Genomic DNA, 25,347 nt, shown 5'->3' on the forward strand with positions numbered 1-25,347 from the left:
AAACCCACTGTACCCACATGTAGGTGCCCCCCTTCACCCCTTAGGGCTATAGTAATGGTGTAGACTTGTGGGCAGTGGGTTTTGAGGGGGATTTGGGGGGCTCAACACACAAGGGAAGGGTGCTATGCACCTGGGAGCTCTTTTACCTTTTTGTTTGGTTTTGTAAAAGTGCCCCCTAGGGTGCCCGGTTGGTGTCCTGGCATGTGAGGGGGACCAGTGCACTACGAATCCTGGCCCCTCCCACGAACAAATGCCTTGGATTTATTCGTTTTTGAGCTGGGCGCTTTCATTTTCCGTTATCGCTGAAAAACAAAAACGCCCAGCTCACACATTGTTGAATAAAACATGGGCGTCTATTTTTTCCCAAAATACGGTTCGGTCCGCCCCTTCACGGACCCGTTCTTGGAGATAAACGCCCATGGAGATAGGCGTTTTCGTTCAATTATGCCCCTCATTGTATATTGTATGATTTATTTAGTATTTCCTTCTTAGATGGTAATGAAATGTATTTAAAACTCTGTAAGAGCACTCCTTGCTTGTTACCCTAATTACAATAACTGACTATAAATGAGGAGTTGTCCTAGGGGTGGGTGGGAATACTAAATTAGAACCTGCAGTGGCTGTTAGATACTATCTGTTAATGCTGTGGTACAAAGCTTTTAAAACTAAGTGGAAAAGACTATGGAGATTAGTTGTTAAAATGTGCTTTTTATATTTTTATTTTGCCTAACACTAACCTACAATTCCTCCTTTAAACCCCAATCTTTAAGTTCCCAAAGCACAAAGCAAAGTAGCGTTCACTTACCAGAGAAATGTCCTCTTCTCTCAGAACTTCTCAGAAAGAGAGTTCAGTGGGACCTTTCCTCTTTATATAGTTTTGAATCTAAGGGGCCTCTTTTAAACAGGCTCTTTGAATCTCACTCGGCAACCAATGCAAGTATTCTACTTCCCCACACCTTAATTAACACTTGAGGTCGCTGGATGAACTACCTCGCCAGCAGCCAAGGAACAGACTGTGTCCAGCGATCAACATTGAATTTCTGGTTTCATTTTTGGCTGCTGGAACTTAACTGGTTAAGTTCTTAGTGGTTAAAGATAGGACTGCTATTTATGCATTCCTATTTAACCGCTAAACCCATTGCTGAATATTAACGCTAACCGGCTATATCGCGCAATATAGTCAGTTATGTGCCCACCGCAAGCATTCAGAGATAACCGGTTATTTCCCACTGAATATTTGCGGTTAGCAGGTTAAGCACAATATAAGTGGTCAGCGGCCATATGGGGGGGGGGGGGGGTTACGTAATTTTTAACAACTTTGATGTTTTTCATGTTCTACAGCCTAAAAACTGGGGTATGTGATTTCTAGGGTTAACTACTTTTTTTTACTGATGAATATTTATCATTTTTTAAAAGACACAATTAGTCCATACCTGAGGCTGAAATGTTGCATAATTAGGCAGTTGATATCCCTCTATCTTGTGGTATAAATAAGTCACCTACCCCACCTTCGACACCTTTTTGCTCAGCGGGTGCATAAACGCAGATATTGCATTGGCATTGTCAGAGATGATTGTGTTGAAGACACATTCCACTAGAACACAAATGACTTACAATCCATCCAGGAAGTCATTTGTGTTCTAGTGGAATGTGTCTGTCTTTAGGGATCCTCCTTTGGTGTCCAGTCATCAATTGCTTGGCATCCTTCATTCTTCTTGAAGAGCCTCTTCCCCTGCTCTTCTTGGGAAAAGCGTTTTTAAAGGGCTGCTTCCCACCAATCCCACCCTTCCTTGAGCTGCTCCTATATTCTGGAAAAGGTACAGGACCTTATCCAGTGGGCTTACTTTATGAAGGGCACTATTCCTACTTTCTAACACTGCCCTCTCCTTTCATCTTAGCACAAGGGTAACCTCCACCCCTCCCCAGATAACTGTGTCAGGGCTATTGCTGGGGCAGGGCTCCCCTTAGTGGTCTATACAAAAACAACACAAGGGCCTCACTATTAAAATGCCCTCTAGTGGCTGTTACCCATCTAAGCAGGCTTCTTCTACTCCTGAGCGCCCTCTAATGGCTTCCAGCAGTCTTCCACCATAAGAGCTCCCTCTGGTGGCAAGGTCCGGTCAAGGCATGTCCTATATTTATCACTGTGTGTGTGTGTGTGTGTGTGTGTGCATGTGTGTGTGTGTTTTTGTGTGTATATGCATGAATGTATCAGGGCAATTCTAATACACAGTACTTAGACTTAGCATCCAGAGGTTGCGTAGTAGAAGCCTGTTCTGTAGTGCAGGGAAGAGCCAAAGAGCTGTCGAGAATCAAAAGGGTGAAAACTGTTCTGTTTTTATATCAAAACCTATAACTTTTGTACATTTGTTTTCTGTTAGCCCAACTCCTAAATTAGAGTGGATGAAAATTGGAGGAGATATGCCAAAAAATCGAGTTATCATAGAAAATCATGGGAAGATCATAAAGATAAAGAATGTGTCAGAGGCAGACCATGGAACATATCGTTGCATAGCCAGTAACCACATCGGCATAGCCCAGCATGATTTTCGTATACATATAGAAGGTATGTCTCAAAGTACTTTCAACGCCCAAACAGACAGGAAGAGAAGCGAAGCATGGAAGCTGAGAGAGGTTGGCTGCAATACAGAAGAAAAATAAAGGGAACAATTTATAAGGGAGAGGAATAGGTGTACCTGAGCAGAAAGTGCTGGGGATAGCTATACTACTTCAGGACAGACATGAATTAATGTAACACAGAGGGAGAACCTGACTCAGGTGGCACCTATAACAGGCTAATTCTATCCTGTCTTTGCCCCAATGAATGGATTTGTAATGCCGATTTCCCTAGCAAAATTGAGATTACATCTTCGTATATACTATGGAGCAAAATCAGCTCTGGATCAGATTGATAAACTGATGCTACAGAGAATATTTAGACCACCTTGGGGCAATTCATAAATATCTCCATGTAACTGCAAAGGCTGTAGCTACTTTTCTTCATGGAGTTTGCACCAGCTCTCAAAGAAAAATAACACAAACATTTGCTTTGAGAAAAGTACCCCAGAGATTTTTTTTTTTTAAAGAGGTGTAGTTTTGAAAAAGCCCCATCCCTGCCACCATGAAACTTCCACTCAAAGGAGGTAAAAGGGAACATATTATGGAAAAAATGTGATTTTCACTCAGATAAATAAATATTGACCAGCGCTAATGGTGTTTAAAACTTGTCTAATTTCTGAGGGATATCGATTAGTGTAGGTCATTTTAAGCAATTGTTCCAAGCATTAATTTTACTGCTGGGATTATTGCAGTTCATTACAAACTCTTTTCCAAACTCCAGTTACTGCTGAATACCAGTATCAAATTCATCTTTAAGTGCAGTAAATTTGACAGGGCTACACCTCTATTGATCAGTTTACACTGGCTGCCTATTCAAGCCAGTTTAGGGTATGAAATTGCATGTTTAGTCCATAAAATCTTATCTGGGTCCAATATTCAGCCGTTTGCTGTCCAAAAACAGTAATAAACCCAGATATTCAATGCCGGGCCGTATCCAGCAACTATCATTGAACATCTTGGGGGGAGGGGGGTTCTATCCACTAAAAAGTTAAAACTGGCTATGCCGATGTTCTGTGCTAACCGGTTAACTTTTATGCAGTCAAAGATAGGCTACTTAAGTGACCTATTTTGACCACTCAACATACTCGTTTAGCAGCTACATGCTAACCGGGATATTCAATGGGAGATAACCGGTTATCTTCCGCTGAGTATCCACGGTTAGGCGCTTAAACTCTATTTAACCAGTCTGGAACCATTCCTGGCCAGTTAAATAGTTTTGAATATGGGGGGGGGGGGGGGTCTATGTTCTGTATTTCTTATTTCTGTAACAATATATCCAATAGTCATATTTTTGTCCCATTTTCAAGCTACTGTGGTGTTGAGCTTTCCCTCAGCTAGGTCAGTTCATTACAACAGAATTTTAAATAATTCCCCCCCCCCCCCCCCCCCGATATTCATCCTGTGGTGGTCAGCAGTTTTTAAAATGCTGATCGTTGTTGGCAAAATTATCCCCTGATGTTCAGTGCCAGGCCATTTCCAATATCAGGGATAATTTTAGGCGGCCTGGCCACCTGGACCTTATGTGGGTCTGGGCAATATTCAGACCGGCACCCGGTTAAACTCCGTGCATAAAGTTAGGCCAGTCTTTTTTCTCTCCTAACATTTTGTACTCTCTTATCCAGTTGAGAAGTCTGAATATGGTTGCTAACCATCTAGGGCCATGTGCCACCTGATCTCTGCCCTGGCCTGCCCCCAACCTCACCAGTTAGGGGTTGGCTGTTAAATGGCAATATTCAGTGACATTCCAGCTTATTTTCGAAAGAGAAAAACACCCAAATTCCGACCTAAATCGGGAGATGGACGTCTTTCTCTTGTGGGTGCCCAAATCGGTATATTCGAAAGCCGATTTTGGGCATTTCCAACTGCACTCCGTCGCGGGAACGCATAAAGTTGACGGGGGCGTGTTGGAGGCATGGTGAAGGCGGGACTGGGGCGTGGTTATCGACTGAGGAGAGATGGGCGCGCTCGGTCGATAATCGAAAAAATAAAGGCGTTTTTAGCCAGAATTTAGGACACTTTTTCTGGACCCTGTTTTTTCACGAACAGGTCCCAAAAAAGTGCCCTAAATGACCAGATGACCAACGGAGGGAATCGGGGATGACCTCCCCTGACTCCCCCAGTGGTCACTAACCCCCTCCCACCAAAAAAAAACCCGGAACTTTAAACACTTTTTTTTCCAGCCTCTATGCCAGCCTCACATATCATCCCAAGCTCCATGACAGCAGTATGCAGGTCCCCCGAGCAAATTTAGTTTAGTTGGTGCTGCCCGGACCCATGCAGAGAGCAAAAATCGGAAGAAAAAAAAAAACATGCAAGTGCAGTTGGGGATGTCCAAATTAAAAAAAAATAGTAAAAGGGAGATTTGAAACAGCCACCTTCTGATTCCCAGGCCAGTGCTCTAAGCACTGCACCACACGAACCAGTTGTTTAGACATCCTTCCCTTTCCATTAAGTCCCTCCAAGTTTCTATCAGCCAATCACAGCTCATTTAGCTGACTTTAGCTGCCCCGTTTCCACTTCAAAGACAGTAATATCTTGTTTTTCTAAAAAAAAAAATCCTTCTCAAAAGTCTAGGTTCAGCTCTATGTGTGAACAAAAAGCATAGGATTCACCACTTGGCAGATTTTTGTTAATAGGTAAAAAGTTGACAATGAGCAAAGTAGTTTATTCAGTGTCAAGATACACCATGTAAGGGTTCAACGACATCATTCAACACTGGACTTTGCATCTTATTTTCTGTGTGTCAGAGCCTCCACAATGGAAGAAGAAACCAGACAGTAATGTCTACAGTATTGGTTCCAGCACCGTCTTACTGTGTGATGCTACTGGTAATCCAGAACCAGAGATCAAATGGAAAGTGAATGGCATAGCAATTGAGAGTAAGTACTAGCAGATGAATGGGGACATGGTAAGAACCCTGTGGGTAGTAAGTATGAAGAGATGAAGGCACCATAGTATTTAGTCTCAGTACATATAGGCAGATTACCAATAGGTAGTAAGTATGGTGACATTGAGGCCAGATATTACCAGTAGGTAATAAATATGATAGAAAATATGATAATATATATGAATAAGAACTATTTGAGACATAGCAATACTTCTGCATAGGAGAGTGTAGAAAATACAGTATATACAGAGACAATATAGAAAGTATGGGTTTTATATGGAGAGAGAGAAATACAATTTAAAGGACTGAACTTTAAAAAGTATAGGGCACCACCCTCCCCTTTATCATTTTTGCCCCTATCTGGAAGCCTATGTGGTGCTGCCAATGTCCTTGTCAGGGTAATTTCAAAACTCATTTACCACGTAAATGACGTCATCCTGGAGAATGATTCGTAAAATTGCCCAAGCCTGCATGAAGGAGAGAAGGAGCTTGGCAACATTTTGGGGAACTGGGAGCCTATTACAAAAAGATGGGCTGGAACCAGGCTGCTGGCACTGACTATTCCTGGGGGAATTCTCTGCAACTGCGCATCGCAGAATTCCCCTCCTACACACTCCACGTAGAATTCAGCGCTTCTAGCACAGAATTCTGCACAGGGCCCAAAGCAGCCCAGCAACTGGCACGATTACTACTACTACTAGATTAGGCCCCCATCAGCCCCAAACTTGTTCTCCGAGCTCTGTCCTGCCCCCCCCCCCCCCATTCATATTACCCAGTTTATCTTCTTCATTTCCTCCTTCATTCCCCTCCCTCCCTGGTGCTCAACTCAAGTGGAGGAGCAGGAAGAGAGTGACTGTGTGTTGCTCATCTGCCACACTGAATTCTGAACCTTTTAAGATTGCCAATACTGTTTGTAAGAAATCATATGGAGACAGACTTAATTTAAATGTGAATATCATAGAGGAGAGGCAGAAGATAAGAATAGAAGACATCCCATTCCATACAGGGCTAAAATAAAGGGCATGAAGGCTATCAGCCTGTCTCAAATACCTGCCAGGATCCCAAGTATGAGATCAAGATCTTTTTGTTAGCAATGCTAATAATACTTTATGGCCTTTTCCTCCAGGGAATTGTCTAAACCCTTTTAAAGCTCAGCTATGCTAAGTACTTTCACCCCACCTTCTAGCAAAAAATTCCATAGTTGGAACAGCTGTAAATGCCAATGGAAATATTTTCTAAGAAATACATGTATTTGATGTGTGAATGATATTGTAGTGAAATGATTACATGTTGTAACCTGCTTTGATTCTTTGGAGTGAAATTAGCAGGATACAAAAACTGGAATAGAATAGAAAGTATTGTTCTAAAATATGATATGAACATATACTTTCAAGGTCACCCCAAAAAATGACTAGAAGATTTCTTTCCATCTTTGTATGTTGAGTGTATAAATAAGGGATTTTTTTCTATTTCATTTTTATATAATGTGTTTGGAATTCAGAACATGCCTTTTCAGAACTAGTTCATGGCAAATTATATTTAGATACACAATGTACCAGTTTTTCTAACAGCACTGCTCATACATACTGATGATTTACATATAACCCTGGGCAAGTCACTTACTCCTCCATTGCCCCAGGTACAAATTTAGTTTGTGAGCCCACTAGGGACAGAAAAAGTACCTGCATATAATATATATAAACCACTTTGGTTGTACCCACAGGAATGTGGTATATTAAACCCTTTCAACGGTACCTAAATGTTCTCTCTCTTTTTTTTTTTTTTAGATGTGTCGCTTCCTCCCAATCATCTGATCCGTGGAAAAGAGATCAGTATCACTAACCTACAGGAGAATGACAGCGCTGTGTTTCAATGTGAGGCCTCCAATGAACATGGTACCCTCCTTGCAAGTGCAAATGTTGATGTGCTCCGTAAGTAATCTTTCCAACACACGACATGTTGCTGTTATGCTCAGAACTGTCCAAGGCCAAACCAAGGGACTGTGGCACCCTGAGCCAACGTTTGCATTCCTGCCTCCCGACCCACCATCAATCTTGTATCTCCCCCCCCCCCAACACACCTATGATCCGGTATCTTCCCCTCTCTCTCAAGCCTCCCCTTCCTGCTGGACCAGGTGAGGCACTGGTTCAGTGAGTGCCAAAATTCCCATCTGTTCCTCTAGGAGTTTAAAGGTAGACTGGACTAGGATTTTGGTGCCTTTGACACCGGCACCCTGGGCCACCGACTGACCTGTCCATAGGTTGAGCCAGCCCTGCAATTATCATTTACCAATAATGCGGGGAAGGTTGCTAAGTGATGAACCTCAGTTTTGATGATTGTTATGTTCTTATAAGAGTCTTTGGGGTCTGTGTTCAAAAAGATTTAGGTGCTGAAATCAGAATGTTAGACATCTACATCAGCCTCTTTGAAAAGTGACTAAGGGAAAGGAAATTGGGCCACACTTTTCTCAGCAGTAGCTTAAAGCAATTTGCATTGACATACAGCTGGTATTGTCCTGTCCCCCAAGGGCTTACAATATAACCAGTCAATATTCAGTTGACATTTTTAAAATGCCGACCACCGCAAGATAAATTAGGCCTATCCGAGTTCTGGCTATGCCTGGAATGCATTTGGGTAAGTAGAAAAATCAGCCTGCTAATAACCAGCTAGTGAGCTGAATATCAGGTTTTCATTTTATGCGGTACTTCTATGGTCCCTTCCCCCAGAACCCCACCACAAGAACTTACTCCAGTCCTGACCCCCCCTCCCCAGAAGACCTCACTCACCTGAAGGACCCCTCCTGGACCTACCTTAGGGTCCCTGATGGTTGTGGTGTCCTGTTTCTCCAGCTGGTTCTAGTAGTGGTACCTCTTGTTTTGTAATGCTCTGGTCTTCTTTTCCATATCTGCTATGGAGAAACATTGAGAAGGACACCTACTACAAACAAAACTTTGCTTCCAAGCTGTGAAAGTTTCAATTCATTTGGGACCCCCCCCCCCCCCCCACCCATCTCACACACACACACACACACACACACAAACCTAACATGGGTCCTTTTGAACTTTCTTTAAATAACTGCACCTTCAAAAGAAAAATGTCTGTCTATGATTTGGTTGGTGTAAATGAGTGGCATCCTCTATGCATGTGATAGCTCAGGGTGAGTCACATTAAGGTATTTTCCTTTCCCTGGACGGTTTTACCATCTAAGGTGACAATTCTATAAATTAGTGCTTCATTTTAGTTGCTGCAAAGGGATACACTGAGCATCAGTTCTTTAACAGCTGAAGGGTACATCTATGATGTCAAAGAATATTAATACAACACCACATTGGTTACTTAAAGCAAGTCAGACTGGTATAAGTGGGTCTGCCTAAGTGTATCGTGCATTATATACAACCCATGTGTCACTTGACAACATGCCCATGACACACCTATGCTCTGCAAACCTCACTCGTTCCTGCCCTTCACAGCTCTAAGAAAATGGCTGCCGTGACAATTGCTCCCTCTTGATATTTTTATCTGTATGATATACTTTAGTAATTCATCTATCTGGATATACTTTCTCTCTGAATCTATCATGTGTAGCACATATTTTTTTCAGTGCAGACAAGGTTGGGGTGGGGGCATGTTTGGTAGCTGGTAACCCCCCAAAATGTCATGTAAATACCATTTTACAGTAAATTTCTCTCTCAGCTGTTTGCAAGTAAAGTGCCAGTGGATCCAGTGACTGCCATATTGGAGGTGTATTGCTGTATTTTCAGTGAACGTTACTGTACGTTTCCATCCCAGCTGATTCTCCTTCATCCCGTCAATCTGAACTAAAAAGCTGACTTGCCTTGTGTCCCACAGACATTCCTCCACTGATTCTGTCCTTGGATAATGTGGAATACATCAGTGTGGCTAGGAAATCTGTTTTCTTGCACTGTAAAGTCTTTGCAGTCCCAGAGCCAGTAATATCCTGGTGAGTAATACTGAGAAACATCTCTTGCTTTTCCATTTATGGTTGCTGCGCTTTGGATTTGCCTACTATTGTTCCAGTAACGTCTTACCTGTTCTATCTCAGGATCAAAGAAGAGAGCACTGTTCCACTAGAGGGAATCCGCTTCTTCTTTTATGACAATGGTACTCTGGAAATCAAGGAGCTGGATCAGGAAGATTCTGGCTCCTACACATGTTGGGTGACCAATCAACTGAACAAAGCAGCAATCACAGCCCACTTGACGGTCTTAGGTAATCCTTTTAATTCTTATCTTCTTCTCTAACATTTTGCATTAATGACTTCTCTTATTATTTCTTCCCATCTGACATGCATCAGACAGGTATCAAACAAACATTCTATTTCTGGTGCTCATCAGGGAGCCATCATACACAGCATCTCTCCCTACTATATTCCATCTGCTTCTTACTAGGGAGCTTTATATGCACCTCTTTCTTATTGATTTCTATCTAGCGCTCATCAGGAAATCATCCTCTGGCTTTTTTTTCTTTTACTGTGTCCCTATGTAACAGGTGAATCAATGGATCTTCTTGCTATAATCAATAACCATAAGAACAAAACAGACTATTGTGGAGTTTCTTCCGCTCCTGTTCCTTTTCTTATCACAAGATGTCACTGTAAAAGCCAGTCTTGTCACTTAACATCTGTCATTTCATCTGAACTACCAAATGTGATGAATGACATTTATTATTGTTTATTTGGAATTTGCTAACCTTCCTTATTTGGAATGCAGTCAAGGTGGTATACAGACTATAGCATAAAGAAAATAGAAACAGGAACTCTTATGGTAGTGACAGGAAAGTATACAACATTCATACAGACAATCATAACTCTAAAAGACATTCTTCTATATCTATGACCAGACAAGTGCAGACACCTTGCAGCCCATGAACAGGGAGGCAATTATTCAGCAATCAAGTTTACAAAGACTGTATTAAAGAGATGAGTCTTCAATATTGATCTGAATTTTTTGTATGACAGTTCTGACTGGAGAGGTAGCGGAAGGCTATTCCAGACTGATGAGGCTAAGAAATAAAAGGCATTATGATGAATAGATTCCAACCATGTGGAAGAGGGATTAGGTAATAGCAGGTGATGATCATTTAATAAGCACAATAAACAGGGAGGGATAAAAGGAATTGCAAGATTTGTTAAGTAAGATGGAGTTCCTTCATGTAAAGCCGTGAAAGCCAAAATTACTATGTTAAAGTGGACAAGGTAATTGACAGGCAGCCAGTGAAAATTAAATAATAATGGAGTAATAAGGTCATGTCTTTTGGCCTTGTATAACAAGTGAGCTGTAGTATTTTGTATCGTCTGTCATTTTTTTAAATGTTGCTTTGGGAAATACTTGGGTATACAATATTGCAGTAGTCTAATCATGAGACCAGTAAGGAAAGGAAGAAGGTGTGTAATGAGGGTGTGTCAAGATATTTTCTAATCAATTTAAGTTGTTGCAAGATGAAAAAGCCAGATCTAACGATGGAGATTTGTTGACTGAAAGATAAATGAGGGTCAATAATAACCCCTAGGAACTTAAAAGATTCTACTAGTGAGACTGGAATCCCAGAAAAATTGGGAGCTGAGACAATTTGATATCTCCAGTGCTTTCGATGTGGTGGATCTTGAAATACTAATGAATCTACTAGACAATATGGGCATTAGTGGAGTAGAAGCCAACTAGTTCAATGGATTCCTAAAAAAACGATCTTACCAGATCAAGATGTCCAACTTGATGTCTGCCCCATGGACTTCAGAATGTGGAGTCCCACAGGGTTCTCCCATATCTCCTATATTATTCAACGTTATGATGGTCCCACTTGGAAGGAAACTAGACCTGGTGGGTTTCAACCCTTTCATTTATGCTGACAATGTCACTATATATGTCCCTTTCCTCAATGACAACTCAGAAATACTGGGCAAGGATAAAAAAAAAGGACTAAACCTAATGGAAACATGGGCCACAATTTTTAAGCTCAAATTGAATAGGGATAATAACAAATTCCTTGTAATATCTAGCTCACACAATCCTACTTCTTATCTTAATTTCAAAATTGATCAACACAACTATCCAAGAGAATCACAACTAAAGATTTTAGGTATTATTTTTGACAAACACCTGTCTTTCGCAAATCAAGCATCTGCAGTCATAACCCATTATCCTATCATTATCAAGACACATGCTAATCTCATTGGGCTATACAAATTCTACCTTGTTTATTCTAAATCCTTCAAATCTACTATAGACTCTCACCATTGCGCATAAATTGTAACCTGTTCAATGCAATCTGTAACCAATTTACTCCAGAATCATGTAAGCCACATTGAACCTACCAATAGGTGGGAAAATGTGGGATACAAAGACAATAAATAAATAAATAAATAAATAAATAAATAACAAACATTTTCAAGAATGTATGGAAATGAAAAGGAATCAGAGATTATTTATCCAAACAATCATTTCGTCTCCTAGTACAATCGATGATACTATCCCAGCTGGATTATTGTAATGTAGTTTATGCAGGATGTACAGAAAACGTACTTAAATCACTGCAAACCGCTCAAAATACAACAGCTTGCTTGATATACAAGAAATCAAAGTATGAAAGGGCAAACCCTATTGCTTATAATGCTACATTGGCTCCCAATTAGGGCAGGACTAATGTTAAAGTCTAGCACCATTATATACAAAATATTGTTCGGAATGTCAACTGAATATATATGTTAGGCCTAATCAAACTATGAATCAGCAATGGTAGACCTGCATTTGTCCAACTGTAAAAATGTAAATCTGTTTACACTACTGGTTTTAATTACTGAGGAGTCCTTTTACAAAGCTGCAGAAGAAAGTGGCATGTGGTAATGTGGATGTGCACTGGGCCACTTTTACCATGGCTGGGAAAAAGGCCATTTTTTTAGTGGACCGGGAAATGGACGTGTGCAAAAATTAAAACTAGTCAGCCATTGACTTAGCGGTAAGGCTCACACGTTACCCATGTGGTAACCATGCAGCGCGTGCCAATGTGGCCAAGCTGCTTATTACTGCCAGGAATGCCCCCGTGGTAGAAAATGGAAAAATATTTTCAACCTTGGGATTTGGCGCATGCCAAACTCAGAATTACTGCCAGGAGCACATGCAACCCCAGCAATGGTGCTGATTCGGCGTACACTACTCATGCATTAGCCCTCCTGCTGCTTTCTAATAGGGGCCCCTTAGTTTCTAAATGGTGGAATTCAACCCCCCTGGAAATAAGAAGTATTGCAAAATATCTTCTAACCAATAATTCATACCTGCTGTTGATACTGTACAATTAACTGCATACTATTATTGTAACTTTATTACTGTTTTATGTAAGCCACATTGAACTGAAACTTAGCTTTTGGAATATTGTGGGATATAAGAATAAAAAAATATATCTTTTGGCCAGTTTAAGATAAGCATCAGCTTATTCGGTTATCTTTAAACCGCCAAAAAATAAATCATATATTCAATGCTAGTCACCAGAAACGGTCCGGCATTGAATATCAGGGAGTTAGCTGGTCTAACTCCAGCAATATGAATATCGGCCCCTTTACCTTCATAGATATATCGGACTCCTTTATATGCCTGTTGAAATTTCGCATTTCAGGGTTGTTTAAAAGCTATTTCTTACGCTGTGTCACTTGCACCAAATTAGATCACGATTATCTGTGGGTCATTTGAAAATATTTGAACAGGAATTTGTTCAATCTCAAATAGATTATTGCAATATTTTATATTTGCAACAATCTAATAGGCAATGTATGCAATTGAAACTTTTGTAAAATATGGCAGTAAGATTGATATTTAACAGTAAGAGAGAAGGTGTTACCAATTCAGGCAAGAATTATCTTTCAGTTATTTTGCTTAGCGGAGATTGGATGGCAGAGGCGGGGCTGGTGGTTGGGAGGCGGGGTTAGTGCTGGGTAGACTTATACGGTCTGTGCCCTGAAAATGACAGATACAAATCAAGGGGCTGGTGGTTGGGAGGCGGGGCTAGTGCTGGGCAGACGTATACGGTCTGTGCCCTGAAAAAGACAGATACAAATCAAGGTAAGGTATACACAAAAAGTAGCACATATGAGTTATCTTGTTGGGCAGACTGGATGGACCGTGCAGGTCTTTTTCTGCTGTCATCATCTACTATGATGGGGCTCCTGTATATATGGTGCAAATGGTTGAATTTTATGATTGCAGTAAAAGGATATGTTCTTGTAATGGTATTTGATTGGCTTTGTGTTCTGTTACCAGTTATAGTTACTAAAGAAAGTTGGACAGGATGTGTAATTTTAATGCTGCAAAGGAATGGAATGCTCTGCCTATTAGTGTGAGAAATTAATCTAAACTGCCAGATGTTTAGAAGTCTCCTGAAAACGTATCTATTCTTAATTTTTTTCCCTAGTGAGTAGAATAGTGTTCAGGTAGGGTGAATGTGAGTGAAGATTGTATTTTTAAAATGTGTTTTAAGAGGGTCACTTGGCTTATGTTATATTGTACTGGAATAGATTGATGCTTTATCTTGAGATAATCCTCTCTGAACCTGTTGGTAATGATGGATTAGAAATGCTGGTATTAATTTAAATTAAATTGTAGTAGATAAAGCATTATTACATATTTAACAATGAAGAAAAAAAAAGATCAACTTAGTACGACGTCTATTTTAATATGTTCCACTCTTTGCTATATCATACTTGGAATTTAATGTTTTCTGATTATCAGATGCCACTAAGATTGTGCGAATTCCAGCAAGTCGCCATATTGTTAAATTCCATAAATGTCAATGGCAGTGTCAGGCGGAAACAGACCTACGTCTCAAAAATAGTTTGAAAGTATCCTGGAAAAAGGATGGTGAAGATCTGCAGCTGATGGACACTGAACACAGCAGGTAGAGAAATGCATCACTCTCAGATGCCAGAACTGTCTCTCCTTTCCTCTTGCTCATCTGCTGTATAAAATCATTAGTGCAGTGGAACAGGTAGACACAACTTCAGAAAGTACAAAGACTAGGGGACACTCCGTGAAGTTACTAAATAGCACATTGAAAACAAATTGGAGAAACTATTTTTCTCTCAATGTATTATTAAGATTTGGAACTTGAAGCCTGAGAATGTGGGAAAAGATAGCGTTACTAGGTTTAATAAAGGCTTAGACAAGTACCTGCAGGAAAAGTCCAAAAATCACTGAGGCAGACAAGTAAAGACACTTTTTATCCCTGGGGGTAAGTAAGATGGAATCTGTCTCTTTCTGCTAAGTACTTGTGACTTGGATTGAACGCTATTGGCAACAAGATACTGGGCTTGATGAATTTTGCTCTGAACCAGAATGGAAATTTTAATGATTTTTCCTTCCTTTCTTTTTATGCCTTATACTTTATCTTCACTCTTCCTCTCTTAGATTTTTCTTTCTGTTTTTTTCTCAAACTTGGGCTATCCTGGCCATTTAAACTGCTTTGAATATCTATAGATAGATAGATAGATAGATAGGTAGGTAGGTAGGAGATGCAGTGTATGCTATCTCATGCACATTCATTGTGGCAGTCCTGAAAGCTCAACTGCTTTGGTGCATCTTAAGTACAGGATTGAGGAACATATTTTTTAACAGCATCAGAAAACTGAAACAAAGAGGCCATTCTACTAAAGTTTAGACATTAGCACGTGCTAAATGCTGCACATCCTATTTATACCTAAGGATCATACTTAGAGCACACTAATGTCCGTTAGCATATGCCAAGCTTTAGTAAAAATGCCCAAAGAGACGTATTAAGTATATCTCTAGATGTATACTTAAATTTTAGCATTCATGGTCACATGAAGGTGGATTTTCAAGCTAATGCAAAAGCTATGCATACACCTATGACAATTCCTTTTCTGTGCTTGTTGGCTTGCTGTCTATTAAAGTATGCATGGAGGAAGTGTCAAGGTAAGTGCAAATTGATCAAAGTCTCCACAGGGTGAAAAAGCCTAACAGAATGACATGAGAAATCTGAGGTTCAAATGATAGTTTAGAATCGATCAAAACGCCAAGACAACAGAACATGTTTACTGGTGTGATAGATCTCTTGAAAAGGACAGGGGTTAAGGCTGGAGTGGGATGTAACCCAGTAATCCACAATGTGACAGTCTTGGATGGATTTTAAAATGAGATGATGGCTGGATAACCAATCAGTCAGAGCATCCAAACAGAACTGAAGATGAGAGAAAGCTAGATAAAGAGGGAAAGTCAGATAATCCAGTAGGATATTGTCTGCATAGGAAAAAACAAACAAATATGATCCTAGATCAGTGTGGCTGGAGGACTTAAATAGATATTGAGCAGCAAAGGGGACAAGATTGAACCTTGAGGAACAACACATGACAGAGAATGCTCAATAGAAAGTGAAGTAGGGATCCTAACTGTGAATGAACGATCCCAGAGGAAAGAAGTGAACCAAACTAGCACAGAAGTGGAGAGACCTATATCAGAAAATCAAAGGCCGCTGAGAGATCTAAAGTTACCACTAAAGCAATCTGGCCATGATCTAGGATGGAATGGAGCTCGCTGAGGAGGGTGGCGATAGTTGTTTCAGTACTGTGAAAAGATCGAAATCCTGTTTGTTGAGAGTGAAGAATAGAATGCTGTTCCCAATGGCTCATAAGTTGGTCAAATATGGATAACGGTGAAATCCACCCACTCTTCATATAATCTATGGAAGTCTGAACGCATGAATAGCAGGTATAACTTTATACAAATTAGTTACCTGTATAAAGTTATATCAGTTTATTCAGCGGCGGTATATACACTTATCATCACTGAATATATGTATAACTTTGTACTGATAAATTATATGGTTTCCACTCCACTGAAAATTTACCTCATTACATTTAAATAGGCTTATTAGCATAAATGTTTATATTAATCAGCTCTTTTATCCTCATCTATCTACAGATATAACGGGCAAAATAGGAGTAAATTTTTATTCCTGTAGAAGCAATGGTGAATTTTCAAAAAGATATTAACCAGGTCATTTCTTCTTGAACATTTGTTACCCTTATGTGGTTAGAAAATTGTCACGTACTTTGCTGCTGGACTGTTTAAAAATTCCCCCCTTCATTGCTATGAACTGTTATCTTCCTTTTCTTTTATCTCTCTCTTTCTGTCAATCCCTCTCTTAAATTGCATTACTTTGCCTCTTTTGTCCTTGCAGAATAATTATTGAGAAGGACTCATTGACCATTTCAAGTGTGATGCCAGAGGACCAGGGTGATTATTCATGTGTTGTTCAAACATCGTTGGACAGCATCTCAGCTAATTTTCATCTCACTGTAGTAGGTATGAGACTTTTCTTCTGTTTGCAAACTTAATGCTGGGGCTATTTCCAAATGTGTGGGGCCCAGGGCTGAAAAAGAAACACTGGCTTCATAGGCAGAGAGATTTTATAAGATATTTTAAATAAAGTAATTTAATTTGGGGCATGGATTAGTCCACATGAGCTTCTGAGACCACCTAGAACCCGTCCTAAAGCATGATGGGAATTGGATAGAAAGCTCAGATGCAGCTTTTGGATATGTTCTATGTTTCTCAAACAAAATGTATCACAGCCTGCACAAAACCCTTGTCATGCAATGAACCATCTTATTTGCAGATGTTCCTAATCCACCAGAAAACCTATATCTGATAGAAAAACTGAACCAGAGTGTTCAATTATCCTGGGAGGCTGGAAAGAACCACCACAGTCCCATGAAAGGTAAGGCACCATTTAACTTATACTCTATAGTGACAAGGATGCACCTAAAAACCACAAACAGCAGAAGAAATCCTCCAGGATAACCGAGTTGCAGCTTTCCACAGCCCTTTTCAGTGAGTTTTATTAAAAAAAATACACACACATTATATAGGTTTACCTATGTGTCAGTCTATCCATTGGTGACCCCCCTCCCCCCGATTTTGAAAAGCATTTAACTAGCTAGGATTGGCACTTGGACGGTTAAATGCCCCATAACCAGCTATTTGGTGATAGCAGCCATCTCCTGCTGAATATCACTGGCTGGCGGCTAGCAGATACCCAGTTATATTGACCGATGTAATTGGCTGTCCACAGATTTTAAGCCCTACTTTAGTGCCTATATTTGGCCACGTGAATATGTGGGATATCTTTGACCGGTTAGAAGATAACTGGCTAAATCTGAATATCAACATAGCTGGTTATCTTCTATCCATCCAAAAATAAACCATTTATTCAATGCTGGTCACCGGAAACGACTCAGCATTGAATATCCGTGATTAGCGGTGATCGCAGGAGTTAGCCGGGTTCAGCCCCACAGTTTACCATCACATGATCAGCAACCATCAGCTGTCCGTGCTGATGACATCTCTGACATGAAATTAATTCAGCACTTCAGACGGCTTCCAGCATGCAATGTCCAGGAATCTGCAGCCGTCTGGAAGTTAACCGGGCAGCAGCCGATATTCAGACTTGTACCCAGTTAATTCTGTGCATAAAGTTAAAACAGCTTTGATGCTAGTCTAACTGTATCCACATACTTAGCCAATTACTGGATTGAGTATCAATGGTAACCCTGCTAGGTAGTATCTCAGTCCAAACTCTGCCCCCAGCTGGTTAGAGAGTGGCCTGTTAGAGACAATCCACCTGATATTTAGCATATTTCACCAGTCAGAATGGAAGCTATGGTTATTCGTGGGTAGGAACTGGTGGATAACCAGTTATATCATGCAGACTTTTAAACTGGGTTTGGCAGTCATATTTGGCCACATGAAACCCTACTATATCTTTGGCCGGTTTAAAGATAACCGGCTATGTCAGAATATAGACAGCTGAAAAAAATCCCGAATATTCACTGGAAATGGCCTGGCATTGAATATCCGGGTTCAGCGCAGACCATGGGAGACAGCCTGCTTACCTCCCGCGGTCTGAATATTGGGGCAAATGGGCCCCAATATTCAGCGCAATTTAACCGGCCAGGAATGGTTTCTGGCCAGTTAAATAGTGCTTAGCATAAGATGGCCGGTTATCTTCGCTAAATATTAGTGGTTAGCACATAGCCGCTGACAATGTCACGCCACGTAGCCGGTTAAGTGCGAATTTTCAGGCCTATCTTTAACTGGTTAGAGCTGAATAGTGTCTTAGCCGGCTAAGTTTCTGCAGATAAAACTGAAAAAGGATCTTCAATGTCAGTGGTCATATATGGCATTAAAAATCTGAGATTAGCGTTGCCAGTGGCAGGTAACTGCACTGCCTGCTGCTGGCTGAATATCGGGGGGAATATTCTGCAACATTACCCCTGAATATTAACGCTCAGCCATGTCAGCGGAGTTTAACTAGGCTGGACCCTCTCCTTTGAATATCGGGCTAATAGTACATTAAATGTAGACAAAACAAGCGGAATTTCGGAACTTGTGGAAGAATAGATTTGTGTGTGGACAGTTACAAATTACTCTGTATATGGCCTTCCTTGAAATTGGGGTAAAATGCACACACGTACGTTTCCACCACTGCAAATGTATTTTAGAAAGCATGCAGGCAAATTGGGACTCTGACTATGCTCTGCCCCAGAGCATGTCCACACCTCACACGCAAACTTCTGTGCACAGGATAATTTTATAAGGAACATGTGGAGGGCAATTCTCTAACAGTTCACCCAGGGGCGTAGCTACTATGGGGCCACGGGGGCCTGGGCCCCTGTAGATTTGGCCATGGACCCCCCTGCCGACGACCCTCTCAACCCCCCCTCCCGTCGCCAACCTGCCATCGTCGTCTGCTACCTTTGCTGACGGGGGACCCCAACCCCCACCAGCCGAAGTCTTCTTCCTTCATTTGGTTTCTGAGTCTGACGTCCTGCACGTACACAACGTTCAGGACGTCAGACTCACAGAAACAGAACAAAGCCTTGCGATCTGCAGGGCTTCGTTTTGTTTCTATGAGTCTGACGTGTGCAGGACGTCAGACTCAGAAACCAAACGAAGAAAGAAGACTTCGGCTGGCGGAGGTTGGGGTCCCCCGCCAGCAAAGGTAGGCGACGGCGGGTGGGGGGGTTGAGAGGGTCGTCGTCGGGGGGGGGGTCAAAGTTGTTGGAGGTAGTGTTGGCAGCGGCGGTGGAGGGTGTCGGCAATGGCGGCGGGGGGCTAAAATGTGCCCCCTCACCTAGGCTCTGGACCCCCCTCCTGCCAAAGTCTGGCTACGCCCCTGAGTTCACCTATATTAGGTATATGTGCATATAGCATAGAACTGGTGTAAGTGCTTGTGCCTTAGTGCTAAAGATACGTGTGTAACTGGTAGTGTTAAGTGCTCGTGTTCTAGTGCTAGAGATAAATGTGTAACTGGTAATGTGACGGCTCATGCCTCAGTTCTAGAAACGTGTGTAACTGGTAGTGTTAAGTGCTCATGCTCTAGTGCTAGAGATATGTGTGTAACTGAGAGTGTAAGTCCCATGCAATGTCCAGTCATCTGTCAAATACGTGTGATGTAAGACAGATGTGTATTTACTGAATAGTGCTTATGTGGAGTTTTGGCGTTTACATGTGAATGTGCATACAGACCTTATTTAATTATGCACTTTATCAGCGTGTAAATGTTAGTGTACACTTTATAGAATTATCCCCTCTGTGTCCATTTATTGGCATATGCTTGAAAGTTACTTTACAAAGTTACGCCCATATGCATTATCTGATTAATCACTCTGCTGGTTACCTATTAGCAACTCCTTGGTCCTTAAGCATTTTGCCAGCTTTAGCATCTTAGCAAGAAACAAGACAGCTTCTTTTTAACATTGTTCTATTGTTTACCTTTCTAGCTTTATCTAACATCTTCCATTGCCCATCCAGAGTTCATCGTGGAATATGAAGAGAAGAAATGGGGGCCTGGAGAATGGCTCGAGCTGGCACGTGTCCCAGCTAATGAGAGCTCAGTGCTTCTGTCTCTGGCCCCTTTCCTGCACTATGAATTCCGGGTCTCAGCAGTAAATGAAGTTGGAAGAAGTCAGCCTAGCAAATCCTCCGAACTTTATGAAACACCACCTGCTGGTATGCAGTGATTCATTGATTATTTCTGTGATAGAACAGTGGAACAGATGCTTTAATGTTAAGGAGTTAGAAAACAGACATGAGAGAGGCATTTCCTGGAAGTTGATACTCACTAGAATATTAAGGTGAAAAAATCCCTGCCTAGGCCTGAAGAAGGTTCCTGAGCAAATACAGGGCTTGTGGGTAAAAGGTCTGTCTGAAAATTATTGTCCTTTTACTTGGCTAAAAGTATGTAAAGAGTTTTACAACAATGTACAGTTAGCATCACTGTTAGGGGTGTATTTACTTCAGGAAGAAAACAAGGAATGTAGATTGTATTTTTCATTGTATGTATGTTGTTTCCATGCAAAAATATTGGTGATTTAAACCTGCCCATTTTACTGGAGACTTTATGAAAATTGTGCCCTATATTAATATTATCTAGAAGATATTTAAATTATAAAACCATAACCATCTTTATTTAAATGACAAAACTATTAATCACATATGAGGGTCATTTTGTAACAGGTCACCTAAGAAGGGATCTAATCACTACAGAAACATTATTATTATTACATTTGTACCCCGCGCTTTCCCACACATGGCAAGCTCAATGCGGCTTACATAGTAACAATATAAAGAATTACAAAGTCGTAAGAAGAATATACAGTATGTAGGAAACGCAAAATTAATGGGGTTAATGGATAAGTAAATTGAACATAAGAGGAATTGGGTGCAGAAGGAAATGATCGTTGGGAGGTAGGCGTAGAAAGATGGAAAGGAATAGATAACATGCATAAACAGAGTCAGCCAACACCAATGATGAACAAAAATTTATTAAAGAATGACCAAATGTGGACTGCGTTTCAGCACCTGACTGCATCAGCAGTTTAAAAAAGTTATTTAAAGGCAAAGATTAAACATGTGAATATATATAAAGATCATATGGCCCATCTCTGCCATTTATCAGTCTCCACTGTCCCTTCCTCTCCTTCAGAAATCATCTGTGATTGTCCTGTGCTTTCTTGAATTCAGTTACAGTCTTCAACTCTACCATCTCCACCAGGAAGCTGTTCCACGCTAGAGAATGACATGGGGACAAAGTTTGTCCCCTTTCCTGCTTTGTCCCCCGTGCCTTCTGTCTCCATCCCCACCCTGTCACCGCAGGTTCTGTCTTGGTCCCTGTCCTGTCCCCATGGGCCCTGTCTCCATCCCTGCCCCATCCTCATGGGCTCTGTCCTCATCTTCAGAAGCCTTGAACACTTATGATTTTATATTTAAATCTTTTTATTAAAATATAAAAAGGAATATGCTGTAAATCACAAATAGAAAACAACAAAAACAAGCAACTTGTCTTCTTAGACGATGTGTTGGTAGCAGGAATGTACAGGATCCCCCATGCAAATTTTGCTAGTTGTGGCCAGCATGTTTGCTCGTTTTTCCAAAAAATCAAAATATCGTCACCTGCATCACTCAAACATAAATAACAGACCAGTTCATTAACAGGCTTTAAAGTAGAAAGTGACACGGAGACAAAGTTTGTTCCCGTCCCCATGTCATTCTCTATTCTACTCATCTATCACCCTTTTTGTAAAGAAGTGTTTTTCAGGTTACTCCTGAGTCTGTCTCCTTTCACATTCATTCAATGCCCCCACAGTCCAGAGTGGCCTTTCAGTTCAAGAAGGCCACCATGTCTATTGCATTTATACCAAGGAAATATTTAAATATTTTTATCATATCTCCTGTCCCCTTCCTTCTGCCAAAATATGCATACTGAGATCTTTAATTCTGTCTTCACGTGCTTTATGGAAGAGACCATTACCCATTATAGTAGCCACCTTCTGGCCCGACTCAATCCAGTTTATATCTTTTTGAAGGTGCGTCTCCAGAGCTTTATATAGTATTCTAAATGAGATCTCAACAGACACTCATACAGGAGCATTACTTCCTTCTTCCTACTGGCCATTCCTCTCCCTGTGCACTCAAGCATCCTTCTAGCTTTTGCTGTCACTTTTTCTGCCTGTTTGGCCACCTTAAGTGGACAGGTTTACCGCATAAAAGTCTCTTCTGGCAGTTTAAGGGCTGAATATTGGCTTTAGTGGCTTATGTGTTAGCTGGCTTAAAAATAACTGGATATTCAAAGACAAAACCCGCACAGGTCCCAGCTTTGAATATCCAGAAATAATGCACGATCCCAGAACACTAAAACTGATTTTATGCTGCTTATCCTAGAAATAACCAGTGGAGTTTCCCAAGTCCAACTTAATAATGGCTTATGGACTTTTAGGAAATTATCCAAATCTTTTTTAAACCCTACTAAGCTAACAACTTTTACCACATTCTCTGGCAATGAATTCCACAGTTTAATTACTTGTTGAGTGAAAAAATATTTTTTCCAGTTTGTTTTAAATTTACTTAGTAGCTTCATTGTGTGCTCCCTAGTCCTAATATTTTTGGAAAGAGTAAACTAGTGATTTACTTCTACCCGTTCCATTATGTGCAGTATTTTATACACCTTTATTATATCTTCTTACCAAGCTGAAAAGCCCTAGCCGCTTTAGCCTTTCCTCATAGGAAAGTTGTCTCATCCCTTTTATCATTTTCATCACCCTTCGCTGTACCTTTTCTAATTCCCCTATATTGTTTTTGAGATGCGGTGACCAGAATTGGACCCAGTATTCCAGGTGTGGTCACACCATGGAGTGATCCAAAGGCATTATTATATTCTCAGGTTTGTTCTCCATCCCCTTTATCATTTTCATCACCCTTCGCTGTACCTTTTCTAATTCCCCTATATTGTTTTTGAGATGCGGTGACCAGAATTGGACCCAGTATTCCAGGTGTGGTCACACCATGGAGTGATCCAAAGGCATTATTATATTCTCAGGTTTGTTCTCCATTGTTGACTAACGTGTGTACAATAATTTTTTTTTCTAAATGTTATTATTTACCAAAAGAAGTTCTGAGGGAAGCCCAAGATAAGCTGGCTCCAGATGTATTGTCACATAATCTTAATGAAATAGAAAATCTGACTGCTTTTTTGAAGACTACTCAGGATGATATAACTTCTAGATTCACTCTCCTGGTTGCTTTCTGCTCAGAACTGGAAAAAGTACTATTTGGAAGAATTACTTTAAAAGGAGATTTCCTGTTTTGTGGAGCGAAGATACAGGTTTTTCCTGATGTTTCCCGGGTTACTCAGTTGAGGCGGAAATAATTTCTTCATCTTAATGCAAGGGTGTTGGCACTTGCAGCTACTTTTGTTCTTGAAATTTCTCTCTAAATGTACAATTACTTTAACTGATGTTAAATATATTTTCTTTGACCCACAGTTGCTAGAAAGTCAGATAACAGATAGGGAAGCTAAATAGTCAGTCTGAGTGGCTTAAATATTGAAGGGTTTGCTATTCACTTGCCGAGGCCCCCTTTTACTGCAGCAGATACAAGCTTTAAAAAAAAAAGGAGAATGTCCGTGTGATAACTTAACCACTTGCCATGTGTCCATTTCCTGGGAGAGTACTTACTGCTACCTATTTAGGAGATGGTAAGGATTCCCTCGCTAACCCAGTGGTAACCGGGTAGTGTGCAGCGCTGCCCGACTACCACCAGGTAAGTGTCATGGATTCAGGGATGGTGAGCCCTTGGACTGCTGCCAGAGCTGTGGCAGACAGGTCACCCTGGCTGGCACAAGGCAGGAGTCAGAACAAGTCAGGACAAGGCAAGACAGGGCTAGAATAAACCAGGAGACTAGGCAAGGCAGAAGTAACAAGGTACAAAAGACAAGACGAGGACCGGATTCAGACAAGGCAAGGAAAGCAAGTCAAAGGGGCTAGAACTGGAACCCAGACAGGACAAGGCTAGGGAGGGCAAGAACTGGATCCAGACACGAGAAAAAGCAAACACAAGGCACAAGACATGGAAATTGCCCTAGGCGGTGTACAACACAGGAATATAGATAATCATCATCATCAAGACAGTACATATTTAAAAACAAACACAGCCCCAAACACATTGGAGTGTGAACAGCCCCTATATCGCGATTCCAAATGCCTGAGTAAAAACGAGTTATTTCAGCTGCATCCTGAATTGCACAATGGATGACACCACTCGCATTTCCATTGGCAATTTGAAGTATTGCAGATCGATTAGTCCTAATTTGATTTTTTTTTTACTGGCTTCTTGCTTCTAATATACCTGAAAAAGTTTTTACTATGTTTTTGCCTCCAACGCAATCTTTATTTCAATGTCTCTGCCTTCCTTCTCAGCACTTGCCTGCCCTTCTCCAGTCCTCTAAAAAAGCATTGAAAAGGTTCGACAGCTGAGTCACCAGAGCTTCACCAACCCCCCCTGACATTCAGCCGGAGGCAGTCAGCATTTTTTTAAACGCTGATCTTAGCTGGCTAAATTATCCCCCGATATTCAGTGCTGGGCCGTGTCCGGGCACCGGCACAGAATATCAGGGGATAATTTGGGGTGGGAAGGCTGCCGGAACTTATGTGGGCCTGGCTGATATTCAGCCGGAGCCACTTAAGTTATACAGCCACAGCTGTATATCGGGGCCAGGGCCCACATAACTTTTGGCTTTTTTTTTCTAGCTAAAAAAAAAATGACCCTCCTGCTCCCGACAATGGCCCTCTTTTCTTCCCCCCTCTCCCATACCTTGGCAACCCCCCCCCCCCAGAGGGACCCCACCCACCCAGTTGTCCAGGTAGACCTTCCCCCAGCCCTACCTGTAGCTCTGGTGGTCATTGAGGGCAGGAGCGTGAGGTTGCGGCAGCCATTTTCCTTCAGTGACCGCAAACAGCAGGAGTGAGGGGCCTGCACTCTTGC

At 41.2% G+C, this 25,347-nt stretch overlaps 1 protein-coding gene across 4 annotated transcripts in view; it reads left to right on the forward strand.

Annotated features, from left to right (window-relative positions):
• The window catches only part of CHL1 (cell adhesion molecule L1 like), a 147,891-nt gene that overhangs the window by 79,361 nt on the left and 43,183 nt on the right, over positions 1-25,347 (forward strand). For all 4 annotated transcript variants that reach the window (XM_030208520.1, XM_030208518.1, XM_030208522.1 and 1 more), the window contains exons 8-16: positions 2,382-2,566; positions 5,367-5,498; positions 7,294-7,437; positions 9,356-9,467; positions 9,570-9,736; positions 14,242-14,407; positions 16,706-16,830; positions 17,144-17,245; positions 20,341-20,538. In XM_030208520.1, coding sequence (XP_030064380.1) covers positions 2,382-2,566; positions 5,367-5,498; positions 7,294-7,437; positions 9,356-9,467; positions 9,570-9,736; positions 14,242-14,407; positions 16,706-16,830; positions 17,144-17,245; positions 20,341-20,538 — 1,331 coding nt within the window. The remainder of the gene's footprint in view (positions 1-2,381; positions 2,567-5,366; positions 5,499-7,293; positions 7,438-9,355; positions 9,468-9,569; positions 9,737-14,241; positions 14,408-16,705; positions 16,831-17,143; positions 17,246-20,340; positions 20,539-25,347) is intronic.

The sequence above is a fragment of the Microcaecilia unicolor genome, chromosome 6 (genome assembly GCF_901765095.1).
Source record: "Microcaecilia unicolor chromosome 6, aMicUni1.1, whole genome shotgun sequence".
In the NCBI taxonomy this organism is placed as follows: domain Eukaryota; kingdom Metazoa; phylum Chordata; class Amphibia; order Gymnophiona; family Siphonopidae; genus Microcaecilia; species Microcaecilia unicolor.